Here is a 14,229-nt window from a genome sequence, read left to right as displayed (position 1 = left end):
AGAGAGGAGCGGTCAGTCAGTCAGTTAGTAGCGCAGTTTCGTATATCAGAATTTTGGGCGAATATTGGATGGCTGGGAAGACTTGGGATGGTAACCAACCTCTGGACTTTTCTGTGGGTGATGAAGAAGTGTAGTGCCCAACCACCTATTTACTTTCGGTTGGCAGGGGGACGGTGACGTTTTAGATGTGGAGCCACCCTTGACGCTGCGAGAGCTCCTTCCTGTCCATTTGAGCACCAGGCAACCCGCTAACCAGCACTGTAGAGGGAAGGAGAGGTAAGCGTAGTCCGGGTCTAAACCGTTAGCGGTTAAGAACACTAATTGGACCTGCAGCAGCGCCTGATTCAATCAACTTCCTAGTTCAAGACAGGGCTTGATCCCTGGACCCTAGGATCTACGATCTTACGTAGTGCTCTCCCACGACCAAACGCGACCTTGATTTGGTTCTGACCCTGTCAGCTCGTCAGTGCCCAGACTTGCCAAGGACAGAACTATACCGAGACCTCCTCAGCTTAATGCAGTTGTCATGACAATCTGACGCCGTCTCCAACATGTCCTGGTTTGAACTCGTCTGTACTTCTACCTTGATCTGGATGTCCACCTATATCGTAAACTCTTATATAGGCGCCCATTCCTGTTTACGAGCTGTTTGGCATGAATCTCAATTGATCCGAACTACTGGCTGCCCTGTTCTGTCTTTCCGAAGCTCAGACACTGATTGATGGCCAAGATCGCGGTGATACCCAGCGTCCACGGCAATCCTCCCCCCTGCCCAGCGGACTTCTCTTTTCCCTTCCTGCCCCGTTTCCCCAAGCACGCGTGGCTCGACTTAAAACTCCCCGACTCTTGGGTAATGGAGTCGAGCCCACTACGTGCCCCTTGCTCAGCCCAGACAACTCACGACATCCACTTTTCCGGGATAGACGAGGTTCTCACGCGGTGTAGGGAACAAAACAATCATCTCTGACTCTCAATTGATGAGGACAGATAGGTTCAAGCCATGTACGATTCATTGATACTCTCTCTATATGGGCATTGTACTGAATCACTATCCAAGAGCCCAAAATAGGATAGGCTGGTCCCTGTTTATTTACTGTAGCTACCATCATGTGGGTATACAAACAATTAAAGTGCACTTCCCTCTACCTAGTGCGCAATGGCGGTGATGAGCTGTCAGCTCGTAAAAGTAAACACCAAATGTACGTCGACGATTATATGGCTGACGACGCCCTTTCTTTTCATAGAACAAGATCAACGTATATTTGAAACTTTCCTTCATCCTTTTCATTGTAGTCGCGAGTTTATACTCCCGAGACAGCCGTTGAATTCATCATGACTACCATCATGGGGAGCCCAGCCACCCGACTAATTAAAATCCCTGACGTTCAGCCACCTCAGAATCGCAAATGTTCCCCTTATGGCAATTGCAATTTGCCCCTCGAACAATAGTCGGTCTTTAGACGTTTCAACCGATTTTTTACCCGCTCAAAACCTTCTCAGCTTTTCGTGATTGTCGTTCATCCAAGGCCAGTATAAGGCTTCCAGAAGTATGTTTATTTAGACGGAAATATGTAGTTACCGAGTAAAGTGGGGCTCGCTCCCCACGTCATTCAAGAGTAGCTACGTTGCGCTATGGGATTTATGACAACCATCACTAAAACTACTATATTCAACATGGCTACTGCAGCCACTCACTCCCAAGAGACCTCGCTAGATATTCGAGTTGAAGACTTTCTGGACGACAAACTTCAGTCCACTTCCGATCTCGAGAACCTCGATACCCTACTCGAAAATGTCGAGCTTCAACGTAACCAGCTGCAATCGCAGCTAGATACAGCTGTCAAAGAGCTCGAGGAGACCCGGCGCACAGCCGACGACCGCCAAGGATCGCTCACCGCTCGTATTCAAGAGTTTCAAAAGCTTCAGGAGAGCATTGATCTCCGTGCCCAGATCTATACTGCCTCGGATGCACCTGATCAGGCCATTGAGCGACTCAAGTCGCCCATGAACAAGATCAAGGCTGTCGAGCGAGCCCAAAGTTATCTTGTCCTTTTGCAAGACGCCGAAAAGCTCCGAGCAGAAGCAAAGTCTTTTCTCCCACAAGATCCAAAGGCTGCGCTTGAACCGTACATCAAGCTTAAGCAACATGTACTCAAGTTGCAAGGCTTACCGGGCCAAGAAGGTCTGCACCTCGTTGCCTACGCTGAGAATCTGATCAGCTCGCTATGGGATGGTATCAAGTCCACTATGTCTAAGGAACTAGAGGAAGTCTTGAAACAGAGAAAATGGCCTCGAGTTGAAACCGATCTGCAGATGGATGAAGAATGGGTCAATTGCATCGAAAAGCTCATCGATCTGCAAAAACCAGAGATAGCGCACACTGACAAGCTTGTCACGCTGTTGCCATTCGAGATCATGGCTTCTATTTTCGTTTCAGAGTTCCGTTTCCATTTTCTTAGCGATAAGCCGACAAGCAGCCCGCAAGCATTTGGAACGCATTGCCTTTCGTGGTTTATCTCACTCGTCGAGAAATGGGAAGACTTCTTCCGTGATAATCTCGGGTATCTCCTTGCAGAGAAATTTCGGGATACTGATGTAGCAACCAATTTGGCTTACATCGATCCCGTTTCTGCGTTGGTTACCGCTCTACTGCCAATGTTGAAGGAGAAGACCTCCCTTGTCGCGCTCGAAGCTGTTAAGAGTCCATCTTTTTTAAGTAGTTTCATGTCGCAGCTTATGGCCTTTGACGACAATATCCGTTACAAGTTTAGCTATGATGGTGGCGATGCCGAGAATGGATGGCCTGGTTTGACCGCATATGTTCTTGACGACCACTTCGATACGTGGTTCAAGGCCGAGAAAGAATTTGCGTTAGAGAGGTATAATACCATTATAGACTCGCAAGACGCTCGCAATATCGATTACGATTATGCGCTGCAGGGCAAGATGAAGCCAACATATGCTGCTGTGCGAGTCACTGATCTTCTGCGGTCGGTGACAAGCCAGTACGAGAGAGTTCGCACTTTCAAGCATAAGATTCGATTTTTGATTGGTATCCAGCTCGAAATTCTGGATGCCTACCATGATCGTCTTCGAGACTCACTGCAAGCTTACCAAAGTATGTCCACTACGTTTGGCCGTACACTGGCTGCGAACAAGGAGGATCTTGCTGTGCTGGAAGGCACAGGCGCTTTTGAAGTGCTGTGCAAAGTGATTGGCAGCTCCGATCACATCGTCAATACTTTAAAGGATTGGAGCAATGAAGAGGTATGCTACGCACTGCACGTAACGGTTCTCGATTCTGACATGTCCAGTTTTTTGTTTCCCTGTGGGATGAACTCCAAACTCGAGCCTTGCATCGAGCCAGCCAGGGTAATAACATTACCAGCACCATGAGTTATGACGATGTCAAAGATCGTACCTCTGCGGCAGTAGGAGAGAAGCGCGAAGACGGTGCTCTCTTTGATGAGACGGCTACTGCTTACAGTATGCGACGCACAGCTGCTCAAGAACTTCTTGTCGGTGCTCTTGTTGAGTCTCACAACAAGGCTTTCCGCGCTTACACGACCCGTGTTCAATGGACGACTGTCGGCGAAACTGCTGTCCTTGGTAAGTTTACTCTCATTATGATTCCAAGGTTCTGGCTAATAGCGCGATAGACGAGCTTGCCATCACTCCAGAACTGGACGAGCCACTTCGTATCCTCCAGCGCAACTTCGATTTTCTTATCAAAGCGCTGTCCACTGCTGTTTTCCGCCGTGTCTGGCGTGAAGCCCTCACCAAGCTCCAAGATCATTTGTGGCAAATGGTCCTTATGCGCCAATCTTTTACAACCTACGGCGCAACTCAATTCTGTCGCGATGGTGTCGCCCTTGTTTCCATCATTGAACGATACATCCCCAATGGCTCTTCTATCTTCGACAGCTTAACTGAAGGTATTCAGCTACTGAGTTTGCCAGTTGAGGCCGGGGAGGCAGACGGTTTAACACTCAAAGAAGCTAGTGATAGAGTATTCACGGATAACGAGGAGGCACGCAGGGTTCTCGAGGAACTACATCTTCAAGAGTTGTCGCCACAAAGCGCCAGAAACATTCTGCAACGCCGTGTAGAGAACAACGAAAATGTAGGATGGTAAAGAATAGATTAAATTGGGTATATTATCATATATCTGAACCTCTCTCAGAACTATCGCCAATGCCATCGTGTGTTGAACTTCACCGTAATCCTCTATGCCAACAATTTTCCCTTTTGTTCTATCGTTTTATTCCCTCTCATTTTTAATGCTTTTGAATAACAGATCCGTTTTGTTTTAGGCAAATCTTAGTCTTTCTAGCTGTTGAGAGCTCGCATGGTCATCTCGACAACGATAAAGGTACCAGCACTGACAGGCATAGCTCGAGCCAGAGTAGGTCCGATACCCTTGAAGAAACCACCGGCTCCCTCAGCACGCCATGTCTTGGAGACACAATCTCTCATGGTGCTGTATCGTTGGTTGGCACCGTAGCCGTCGGTTTGCATCTTGCTCTTGATCACGTCGAAGGGGTAGCTGGAGAGCCAGAGGACCTCACCAGCAAGACCACCGTAGACGGCGATCTTCCAGGCAGGGATATCCTTGCGGTCGACCTTGTTGCGAGCAGCGTCGGAGTTCATCATGTATTCAAAAGCAGTGAACCAAGAGCCGTAGGCGAAAGCCTCTCGCCAGATAGTCACGCATTGTCCACGGTAGATTCCGCTCAGAACACCGTTGTGCGCTCCAAGTTTGCGGATGCAGTCGCCAGGTCCGTTGTACAAGCGACCAGCGCCGTGAGGTTGACTCTGAAGACGGATACGGATGTGCTCGATGGGTCCAGAGAGGACTGAGTTGGAGATACCAGCGAAGGCACCTGCGGCACCGTATTGGGGATAAGAAAGTTCAGCGCCATTGTTGCGCTCCTGGAACCAGCGCTTCGCAGCGTTGAAGGCACCGAACTGGACGGAAACGCAAGCGCCGATACCGATGAGAGGCGTGAGTGTTCCCTTGTAGAAGGCTAGAGCGCCCTCGTTCTTGTAGATGGTTGTGGCAGCATTGATAGCGGAGGAGTATTGGTTTGATGTTTGGAGTCGGACCTTGACAATGTCAAAAGGTTGGCCTAAGAGTAACATTGTTAGCAATTGGTTTGAGTTCGGTTTGTTACACAAGTAAGCTCATGGCGACTTGACTGTGAAGAGTGCCTCTCACTCGTGCTTGTCGTCCGGCTCAATCTCTCATAGCCGTTCTCATTGCGCCGCGCGGCCACCATGAGGATGAAGTAAGAAACAAATCAGAACATACCAATCAAGACCTGTGCGATTCCTCCAACTGCTCCAGAGAAAAGGTCCTTTGCTGTCTGAAGCGCAGGGCTTTGCTTGGACGACTCCAACTCAAGAGCGTCCATCTCTAATACTGTGGAGGTTGTCCTTGTCCTTTCCTTTTCTTTATTGAAACCGTCGCCCTCTAGATCGCAGGGGAGAAGAAAGAAAGAGAATAGAGAGGTAGTTTGTGAGAGAGATAAGAGAGTAAGGAGAAAGTAAGGGCTAAAAGATAAGGTAAGAAAAGAATGCCCCAGTCTATCTATCGCAATCCGGGGTCGAATTGTCGCGGAGAGTGTTCGGCAAATGACGTGCTGGCATTAGCAAGCCGGTAACGGAGCCCGGACTGTCGGTGTTCTACAGTGACTTTAGGTGTGAGATACAGCGATACCAGCGCTGTTCGGAGCCAACCCCGTAATTGAATTGGCTTAAAACGCGGGGGATCTCGCTTTTTGGCACTACACTTGGGGGAAATTTCTTATCGGCTTCTTCTCCGGTAACCGTTCTAATGTTGTATCTCACTAACAATTAGACTAATAATAAGTGTGGTTCCATCAGCTTGAAGACTTGCTCGATCGGAAGGTTGTAGCACTTCGGGCTATTATTAATAATGAAAATCGGGATCTGCGTTCTAGAACCGTAACAAGCCGACATAGATATCCCACTTATAGAGTACAAACATCAGCCTCCAATAGTAGAAATATGTGAGTTCGTTCATTATTCTCATAATTATTGATCTAGATTCTTTCAAAAGACGACATCCATCTCTATGCTCATCAACTCCTTCTCTTCTCTTCAGTATCGTTTGGCTCCTTGCTTTTCATCCTTTGCATTGTTCTGCGCTTGCGCATGCTGCTCAATAGCCTCCCTGAGCTTCCCGACTACTTCAGGTTGGTTACTGAATGCAGTCATGAGCAAAGTCTCCAATTCCGCCTCTACCTTGGCAATCGGCTTCACGCCAGGCTTCCTGTTCTGAGAATCGTTCATAAGAGAGCCCCAGCGATGTGTGAAATTGTAAATGGACTGGCGCAGTAGCTCGTCCAGTTGCTCGTTCATGTCCTCAACTGTCAAAGTTTTGGCTGTTACCGAAGGCGTACCTCGAGACCAAAGACCACCCCCAATGATGTTGGAAAAGAATCCAACCCAGTTCTGAGGACTTAGCGTATCCCAAATATGGACAAAGTGCTGCATTGAAGCACCGTGGTTCCTGATATCACCAATCTCAAGTGACACAAGCTCGTTCTTGATAATAAGCAAGTTCTTGACCATGAAGAGATCAGGATCTGTGCCAGCCTTCAACGACTGTATCCTTGATTCTGCACGTTGGAGCACATTGATAGTCTCCCGTACAATGTTGAAGACAACTGAACTATTCTTCGACTGGACATGACAGGTCAGAAGACAGAATGTAGAATTCAACAGGTAAGACTTACCGATCTCTCCTTTGGCATACAATTCTCGTACATGCTCAGGAGTTTAATTGCCTGCTTCACCAGAGGATGAGCGTTCGATGATGCAACTCCGCCCACAACCGGGCCTATCTTCAAAGACGCATCTTGAAGAGGAGCCTTTGTAATTGTTTTTGTTACTTCTGCCTCAAACACAGTGTCCGTCAAAGGCCACAGATGATGCGCAAGGAGCTGTGAAGTGTATTGTTTGCACTTAAGGAAGTACGGTGACTCCATGTCATCCAAGTCAGCACCAAAATATTCGTTTGCAAGCAAGCCCACGACATTACAGGTCATTTCTAGCGGCGCAGCCTGAAGAACAGTTTGAAGATTGGTCACCAGTGGTGTCAAGTTACCGGGATGGACAATAGTGGTGTTGATGGCTTTGATCGCCTGGAAAACGGAATCCACCGCTTGTGTCCAGATGGGCTCAACATCAAACAGTCTCATGAAGAGATTCTCTTCGTTGTACATACGCTCAAAGCATTGTTTGATAAAGTTACGCGACGCTGTCTCAGCTGACAGGTCTCTCACCTCTTTATTGAACTCTGCAATATCAGATTGCGTCAATACCTTGAGGTCGCGGTCTCTTGTCGTTAAATGGTTGTGGATGATGTTATTGGCCGTGTTCGCGTATGTCTCGAAATGTGTACAGGACTCGTTCCGCTGGCCATATGGGTCGTATGCTCGGCGCACCACTTGGTGAACGTTGGGGACCAGGCCGTAAGAGTCCAGCATCATCTCTTGGAAGCGTCCATATGCAAGCGCATGGCGAGCAGACTCGGATTTTGTGGCGATTATTTGTCGTCCGATTTCGGGAGACACCTTTTCTAATGTGGTCCTGTAACCGTGCTCAAGAAGATGTAGAGCTTTTGTGAGAAGAGCAGTGTACCGGGCAAGGTAGGTGTCACGATCGCGATATGAGGGCTAAATATGTAAGCACGTGAGCTTGAAAGCGATATAGCATCCTTACATGTTCCTCCATAAACATCATACAAGAGTCAATGTTCTCAACCATCTCTCCGAAAGATGCATCATCGACCAATCGACTAGCGCCCGGCGCATTGAGACGTCTTGTCGCATTATCGAGGTAGGCATAGTAATGAAGGTCGGTTCCGACTTCATCGGCCAGCTCTTCTAGCCTCTTTTGTTCTGTCAAAAGCTCCTCGCATTGTGACTGGAAAGTTGATGTTTGCGCTTCGACAGAGCCGAATGAGTTTGATAGAGAGGTGAGAAGTTTAAGAGTCGCATTCGCATCATGGATAAGTCCATCCAAGTGACGTTCCGTCAATGCGAGCTGGTCGCGATAGAGTCTGCAAGGAGTCAGAATGACCTCGGTGGTTTGAACCGGCGCAAGATGCATACAGATATTGTTGTTGACTAGCATCCAGCAGTTGCTCGTCGAATGATTCGAAAGTGCTCGGCTCACGGGCATCGATGTCGTTACTAGAGTCAGGAAGGAACAAAGCTTCCCATGCTCTACTCTTTTTGTCCGTCTTTTTCGGTCGTGGTCTCGTATCCTTCGACAACTGCTCCTTGACTACACGATAGAAGTCGGAGTATGAGTTGGCTCGACGAATGACAGTTGGTTCCGGTGGAGTATCGGTATCTTCGATTTCTTCATATACATTGGGCATTGGCGCCGGGGGTTCGTGCATTTGTGTCGTTTCCTGATATCATTTGGTGAGCTCCAACCAGGCTGTAGTGGGGTGTTTATTCGTGGGGAAAATACATTGGGCTGTTGTAATAAAGACTCTTTGCGACGATGCCCAGGACTGCTGTTGGAGTGACTCTTTTTGCTGGAGCCCAGATCGGGCATCATCGTATACCAAGAATCTTCATACATGATGCCGACGGAGCTCAAGGGAGCTTAAATGGGGGGTTTCGCTGGATCTGGAGTTGAAGCTGGAGCTGGAGCTGGAGCTATTCTAGAAGCCACGCAGCGTTGAATATTAGAGTCGGAAGGCGCCAGCTCCGAACCGCCGATGCATTGGATGATAGGTAGTGTGGGGTTATCCGTGCACTACGCTAACAGAGTGCCTGCAGCCTGTGGCGCGTGCTCCGATCTAGAGCTGTGGCTGTGGAAGGACCCTGTGGCAGTCCAAAGAATTTTGCTGACCATTACAATTAGTCTATTCTTAAACTGAGGAAGCTCAAGCTCTATGACCTCACAACATTTTGTCGTTCATTGGGAGGCAACTTTGGATTTATCTTTTGATGCAACTTGAGCTCTTCAAAAGAAGACTTCCTTGGTTGCATTGAATCGGATTCTTTATTTTCACTTTCTCGTGCCCATCATGAATGTTTCTCGAGCTGCTCTCAGGCGAGCTGCGATCCGCACCCACGTTCGCCAGCCTATCAACACATCTCAGCGTCAATGGGTTCGTTACGCCCACGATTACGGCAACGAGTATTCTGAGCCTCCACCTAATCGTGTTGGTAAAATCATCAGTCTCGCGGCTGTCTTTGGTCTAGTTGCTACTGGAGTTTACCTTTATCCTAAATTGACTGAAAAATCTGCATCGGCAGCTGAAGAGAACAAGGACGAAGCTCCCATTAAAGCCGACATCGAATTTGAGAAGCCTCGCAAGAAGGTTAAATCCAAGGAAGAGAACCGGGATCTTATCAGTTCACAGCATGTCCAAGTCAAGCATAGCTGGGAGCACCCCGGGGTCTATGCATGGGGTTCCAATGCTGGCAAGGTCATCGATCCAAGCTCCAATGAGAAATATGTCAAGGCACCTCGAAGAATTTCTTACTTCAACGACCAAGTTCTTCGAGACCTAAAATTGACTTCCATCTTTGGTGCAGCAGTCACTGAGAAGGGTGACTTGGTTCAGTGGGGTCTCGGCTATAACCAACAAGACCCTTCCCCCGTTTCCACACTCACAGGCAAGGACATCATCAAGATTGATGTTTCGCTTGACCGAATTATTGCCCTGTCACGCAAGGGCAATGTCTATTCCATCCCCGCGTCTCGCAATGACCAAGAAGGTGGCCTTAAGGAAGAACAGCAGAAGTCTTCGTGGTCTATCTGGGGATCTGGCGGTTCGCGAGAGAACATTCACTTTCGCAACTTGACACCACCCAGCCTTGCATATGGCGAAACTGTGAAGGATATAAGCACTGGGCAGGAGCACTGTTTGATGCTCACTTCCAGTGGTCGTGTATTTTCGGCTGCAGCCAGCGCTCTTGAGTTTCCCTCCAAGGGACAGATGGGTGTTGCTGGCTTGAGCTGGCACAACAGACCCAAGGGCCCTTACGATCAGCCTCACGAAGTCACCACCTTGCGGGGGTTCGAGGTGACACAGATTGCTGCTGGCGATTACCACTCTGCAGTTCTCGACAAGACCGGACGCATCTTTGGATTCGGTGATAACTCATACGGACAACTCGGAATCGATACGGACTATGGTCTTTCGATTTCGGATACTCCAGTCATGGTTCCTACTAGCTTATCGTACGCCAATACTGGACTCATTCCCACCGTAACATCCATAGCAGCAGGTGGAAACAACACTTTCTTTACCGTAGACGCAAAGACTTCCACCATTCCTGGCAGCAAAAAGGCTCTGGCCCCGGCGAGAAGGCTCCCGCCTATAACCACCGACTTGTGGGCTTGCGGCCAAGGAGTCTACGGAACATTGGGCACCGGCCGTTGGTCACATGTGTCCCCCAAGCCAACTAAGGTGAAGGGCCTGTCGTCTCTCTTCGAATTTGACGAAAATACCAACACGATGTGCCCTATCAAGCTCAAGTCTCTTTCAGTCGGCGCTACGCATTGTTCAGCTATTATGGATAACGTGACAGAGCTCTCGGTGTCTAGCAAGGGAACGGAGAATGAAACCAACTGGGGTGCTGATGTCGTATTCTGGGGTGGCAACGAGCACTTCCAGCTTGGCACTGGAAGACGAACGAATTTGAACGCGCCTGCATATATCGCAGCTCTGGATAGTCCAGCAGATGCTCGCAAGGAAGGTACAGAGGGTTTCCATCGACTGTGTGTCACTCCTCGCAAGACAGTCCGCCTGGACGGTGGAAAGGGGCGAAAGATATCGTTGGAGCAAAAGGTTGAATGTGGCAAGTATGTGACTGGCGTTTACTCTGCTGTTTAAGATGACAAGCCACAGGGCCCAATTTGTAAGAACACTACTACTGTATTATCAGAAATATATAATCGTGTATCATATCTAAGAGGACAGAATGCGACGTTGGGATGAAATCGTTATGTCAGAATTCAACCCTTTATGCTTGGAGATGCACATGGTGGCTCAGTCTCCATTAGGCTACCTGTATTCTGTAGTAGGTACATTAAATCGTCCGATCTCCCTGTCAGATTTCTACAGGGGGCCATGGAACCTACGCCAGATGGAACTTGGACCAATACGAGACGGGCTCACTTTAGTCTCGTCCTCGACCACGCAAGCAGGTCACATCGCGAATGGAAGGAATGGATCAATAACACGTTAATAACTTAGTAGGTACCGTTCCCCGTGTAGTGGGCTCTCTGGATGATAGGTTGGTAAGTAGTAGTTATACGATTAAAGGAGGTGGAGGATCAGGCCAGAATCCATTCTCCACAGGCAAACCCAAAATAGAAATAGTAGGATATGTAATACAGAAAGGCAGTGATACCAGTAGCCGCCGCGCAGCCAAATTATCCCTGGTGTGTACAGGGGGAAAAAGAAATTTACTAAAACCAGGTACCGTGGAACTATCGATTCTAGATTGACCTCGAGGATAAATTGAGTGCATGATCAGCAATGTTCAGAACCACGGGATCGGGAATTAATGCAACGAGGATGTCGCACGTGTCGTAATCAAAAGAAGAAAGGAAAAGAACAGGGTCGAGATCTGTCAAATATCACCAGACAAGAGACTTGCTTTGCAGATCATCCCTTATAATGAGGCCCTAAGGGGATACTTACAGCAGGTAATACTCTGTACTAATCTATACTGCCTAGAATTCTGGAACAAGGGAGGCACTAACATTAGACACATTAGACACTTCCATTCTTTCCTGCTGTCCCCACGTTCTTGTGTCCCAATCCTTTGTCCGTTGTGACGTCTTGAGACTCAACAGTGCCCATTAACTTGGTCACGTCGTCACGTCACGTCACTTGTTCCTGGCCCAACTTTAACTCGATTGTATGTACTTCAGATATCTGAATTTTCATCTTGTTACTATCATAACTCTTATTTCCTCCACTTATACACTCTCCTTTTATTATCTTTCCCCAACATTCGCTCGACTCCTCTTAGTTCGGCCTCCCACCCAATACTTCCGATTGCGGTATCTTATCACTCCTACCACTCTTTCGACATTACTCCTTCACATAGTCTTGTTGAACCTATTTCTCTTCTCCTCTGTCGCCCCCAGTTCAATAAAGGACTCTCTTTTCTATCTGAACCTCTCTCGCCATTTTCCACGTTACGACTCCGCCACCGTTAAGCCGTTTCGTCGTTTTTTTTTTCGCCTCCTCGTAACTCCAGTACTTACTGCGCTGTGCATACGCCCCATCGCCCACGCGGATCCGACCCTTGCCCTGTCCGGCCTCCACCAGCCAGGGCGACCCAACGACACTATTCCTCTTCTTGTGCCCAAATCTCCGTCACTTCTACGTCTTATACTTGGGCATCCGCCGCTGGCCAAACCTTTGGTGAAAACTGCGACGAGCCCCAACTTTCGGCGCAGCTTTTGCTTCTCCTTGGGGACCTCTCGCCAGTCTTTGCACCGTCCAAACGCCATGGACAGGATCCCCAAGTTCAGGCGCAAACCCAAGAACCCTACAATCGAAACCTCCATCGAACGCTCCAGCAGTGACACTGCCGATAGTATCGCCAGCTCCGAACTGCAGGCTGCAAACCTTCAGTCACAACAACAGCAGGGACAGCAAGTCCAACCACCGAAAACAAAACTCTCCAAGAGGGCAGCTTTCAAGAATTTTCGTTTTCGCGGCTCTACCAAAAGAGCCCGCGACAGTTCACCCGCCGAGTTGCCTTCCAGTCCTCTTCCGCCGGCCGTCGTGAGCCACGACGGCACCAAGAGCCGGCCCGTCACGGCTGAAAACGATGCGCTAGGCAATTATGACGGGGTAAAGCCACGGATCCCTGCCTTTCTGGAATCTTCATTGCAGAGTATGCCATCAAAAAACGACTGGCGTATTAATCAAACACTGACGTTCTATAGATATCGATATCAAGTTCCAGGACCTGACGTGGGCCGAGCGTGAACGGGTCCAAGAAGGTACAAAAAACGACGGAGACCAGGATTTCAAATGGGGCACTTTCAAACAAGTTGATGCCCAGGAAAAGGGTGTAATGGATCGCTACATCAACATCAAGCCATGGAACCACAACCGAGTCAAGCTTCAGGTTCCTGAGGAGGAGCTTGACTATGTCAACGCTTCTGAGATAACCGTTCCTTCACCCTCGGATCCAAACAGGGAACCATTACGATACATCGCTATGCAAGGACCAACTCTGCCGTCGATCGACTACGTTTGGCGCATGATCGCCGAACAAATGTCCTCGCCTGCTGTCATTGTGCAGCTGACAACCATGGCAGAAGGCGGAGTTGTCAAATGCCACCAGTACTTTCCTGATGATCAGGAAAACTCGACCTGGGCCCTGAACGAACACGATGCGTGGAACGATGAATGGCAGGCCCAGTTGACGTACGATTCATACGAAGAGATGGCTGAAGGTGCCATCGAGAAGCGCAAACTACTTATGCATGTTGATGGTGAAGACGAACCACGTGTTATCTGGCATCTTCTTTATCGGCGATGGCCCGATTTCGGGGTACCTGAACTCGAGGATCTTGACGGTTTCTTTGATCTCATGCAGTTGTCTCGCGAACTGAGCGCACCCTCTAATCCGCGAATAATTCACTGCAGTGCTGGTGTTGGTCGGACTGGCACTTTCATCACCCTCGAGCACCTCATACGGGAGCTTGAGTTGGGAACTTTTGAGAACTACGACCAGCCAAGTGAGGGCCCCGACCTGATTTACCATACTGTCGACCTTCTCCGAGAACAACGCGTGGGTATGGTTCAGGGCCGGCCTCAGTTCCTGTTCATCTACCAGGTCATGCGAAAACTGTGGCAAGACAAATATGGCGTCGATGAGGACGGTAACGAGCCCGCAGCTAAGAGGCTCGAGGTAGGCGACCCGTTCATCGACGACTCAGTGCCAGGTTCGACGTAGGCCGTTCGAAGCATTGGCATTGTAAATTGAGATAGGTAGTGATAAGGGTTCTACAACTTTCGTCGCACTATCAACAATAGTTGCGCAAGGGGATGCATGCATACAGGCAAGTTAGAACGAAGCATGAGACACGTGGTAATGTTAAGGTCAAAGCCGGGATTTATGTTGTCTTGGGTGGGAAAGTTGAAGGTGTCAATGTTCCATGATTTGATTTTGGAGGCACAATTTACTTGTGTTTTATATG

At 48.8% G+C, this 14,229-nt stretch overlaps 5 protein-coding genes across 5 annotated transcripts; 3 read left to right on the top strand and 2 right to left on the bottom strand.

The window, feature by feature from the left end:
* The first annotated feature begins 1,652 nt into the window (after positions 1-1,652).
* EDB82DRAFT_516289 (TIP-1 family-domain-containing protein) lies at positions 1,653-4,146 on the top strand. Its single transcript, XM_025738845.2, has 3 exons — positions 1,653-3,267; positions 3,315-3,609; positions 3,660-4,146. The coding sequence occupies exons 1-3, from the start codon at positions 1,675-1,677 to the stop codon at positions 4,133-4,135; spliced, it is 2,364 nt and encodes a 787-aa protein (XP_025593565.1). The 5' UTR covers positions 1,653-1,674; the 3' UTR covers positions 4,136-4,146.
* EDB82DRAFT_516287 (mitochondrial carrier domain-containing protein) lies at positions 4,147-5,844 on the bottom strand. The gene is made up of 2 exons (XM_025738844.2): positions 5,312-5,844; positions 4,147-5,129 (listed from the first exon to the last, which is right to left on the bottom strand). Exons 1-2 carry the CDS (start codon positions 5,412-5,414, stop codon positions 4,330-4,332), a joined length of 903 nt encoding a protein of 300 aa, XP_025593564.2. The 5' UTR covers positions 5,415-5,844; the 3' UTR covers positions 4,147-4,329.
* Positions 5,845-5,965: 121 nt separating this feature from the next.
* EDB82DRAFT_516284 (Sec34-like family-domain-containing protein) lies at positions 5,966-8,727 on the bottom strand. Its single transcript, XM_025738843.2, has 5 exons — positions 8,509-8,727; positions 8,142-8,446; positions 7,750-8,089; positions 6,762-7,703; positions 5,966-6,708 (listed from the first exon to the last, which is right to left on the bottom strand). Exons 1-5 carry the CDS (start codon positions 8,620-8,622, stop codon positions 6,124-6,126), a joined length of 2,286 nt encoding a protein of 761 aa, XP_025593563.1. The 5' UTR covers positions 8,623-8,727; the 3' UTR covers positions 5,966-6,123.
* A 169-nt stretch (positions 8,728-8,896) lies between these two features.
* EDB82DRAFT_336722 (regulator of chromosome condensation 1/beta-lactamase-inhibitor protein II) lies at positions 8,897-11,100 on the top strand. Its single transcript, XM_025738841.2, has one exon. It carries the CDS (start codon positions 9,074-9,076, stop codon positions 10,889-10,891), a length of 1,818 nt encoding a protein of 605 aa, XP_025593562.1. The 5' UTR covers positions 8,897-9,073; the 3' UTR covers positions 10,892-11,100.
* A 1,423-nt stretch (positions 11,101-12,523) lies between these two features.
* EDB82DRAFT_530258 (protein-tyrosine phosphatase-like protein) lies at positions 12,524-13,985 on the top strand (the record flags this gene model as incomplete). The annotated part of the gene is made up of 2 exons (XM_025738840.1): positions 12,524-12,914; positions 12,967-13,985. 2 exons carry the CDS (start codon positions 12,524-12,526, stop codon positions 13,983-13,985), a joined length of 1,410 nt encoding a protein of 469 aa, XP_025593561.1.
* Between the last annotated feature and the right edge of the window lie 244 nt (positions 13,986-14,229).

Source organism: Fusarium venenatum (genome assembly GCF_020744135.1).
Source record: "Fusarium venenatum strain MPI-CAGE-CH-0201 chromosome Unknown EDB82scaffold_4, whole genome shotgun sequence".
Taxonomy (NCBI): Eukaryota; Fungi; Ascomycota; class Sordariomycetes; order Hypocreales; family Nectriaceae; genus Fusarium; species Fusarium venenatum.
Note: the sequence above shows the minus strand (reverse complement) of the source record. Positions and strands in the feature narration are given on the sequence as shown.

What these genes read in the sequence shown, in the direction of transcription:
- EDB82DRAFT_516289 (XM_025738845.2), top strand. Translation starts at nt 1,675, where the DNA reads ATGGCTACTGCAGCCACTCACTCCCAAGAGACCTCGCTAGATATTCGA. An exon ending in AGGATTGGAGCAATGAAGAG is followed by an intron (nt 3,268 to 3,314) that starts GTATGCTACGCA and finishes TGACATGTCCAG; the next exon opens with TTTTTTGTTTCCCTGTGGGA. An exon ending in CGGCGAAACTGCTGTCCTTG is followed by an intron (nt 3,610 to 3,659) that starts GTAAGTTTACTC and finishes ATAGCGCGATAG; the next exon opens with ACGAGCTTGCCATCACTCCA.
- EDB82DRAFT_516287 (XM_025738844.2), bottom strand. Translation starts at nt 5,414, where the DNA reads ATGGACGCTCTTGAGTTGGAGTCGTCCAAGCAAAGCCCTGCGCTTCAG. An exon ending in AATCGCACAGGTCTTGATTG is followed by an intron (nt 5,130 to 5,311) that starts GTATGTTCTGAT and finishes TGTTACTCTTAG; the next exon opens with GCCAACCTTTTGACATTGTC.
- EDB82DRAFT_516284 (XM_025738843.2), bottom strand. Translation starts at nt 8,622, where the DNA reads ATGTATGAAGATTCTTGGTATACGATGATGCCCGATCTGGGCTCCAGC. An exon ending in CTTTATTACAACAGCCCAAT is followed by an intron (nt 8,447 to 8,508) that starts GTATTTTCCCCA and finishes AAATGATATCAG; the next exon opens with GAAACGACACAAATGCACGA. An exon ending in GCTAGTCAACAACAATATCT is followed by an intron (nt 8,090 to 8,141) that starts GTATGCATCTTG and finishes GACTCCTTGCAG; the next exon opens with ACTCTATCGCGACCAGCTCG.
- EDB82DRAFT_336722 (XM_025738841.2), top strand. Translation starts at nt 9,074, where the DNA reads ATGAATGTTTCTCGAGCTGCTCTCAGGCGAGCTGCGATCCGCACCCAC.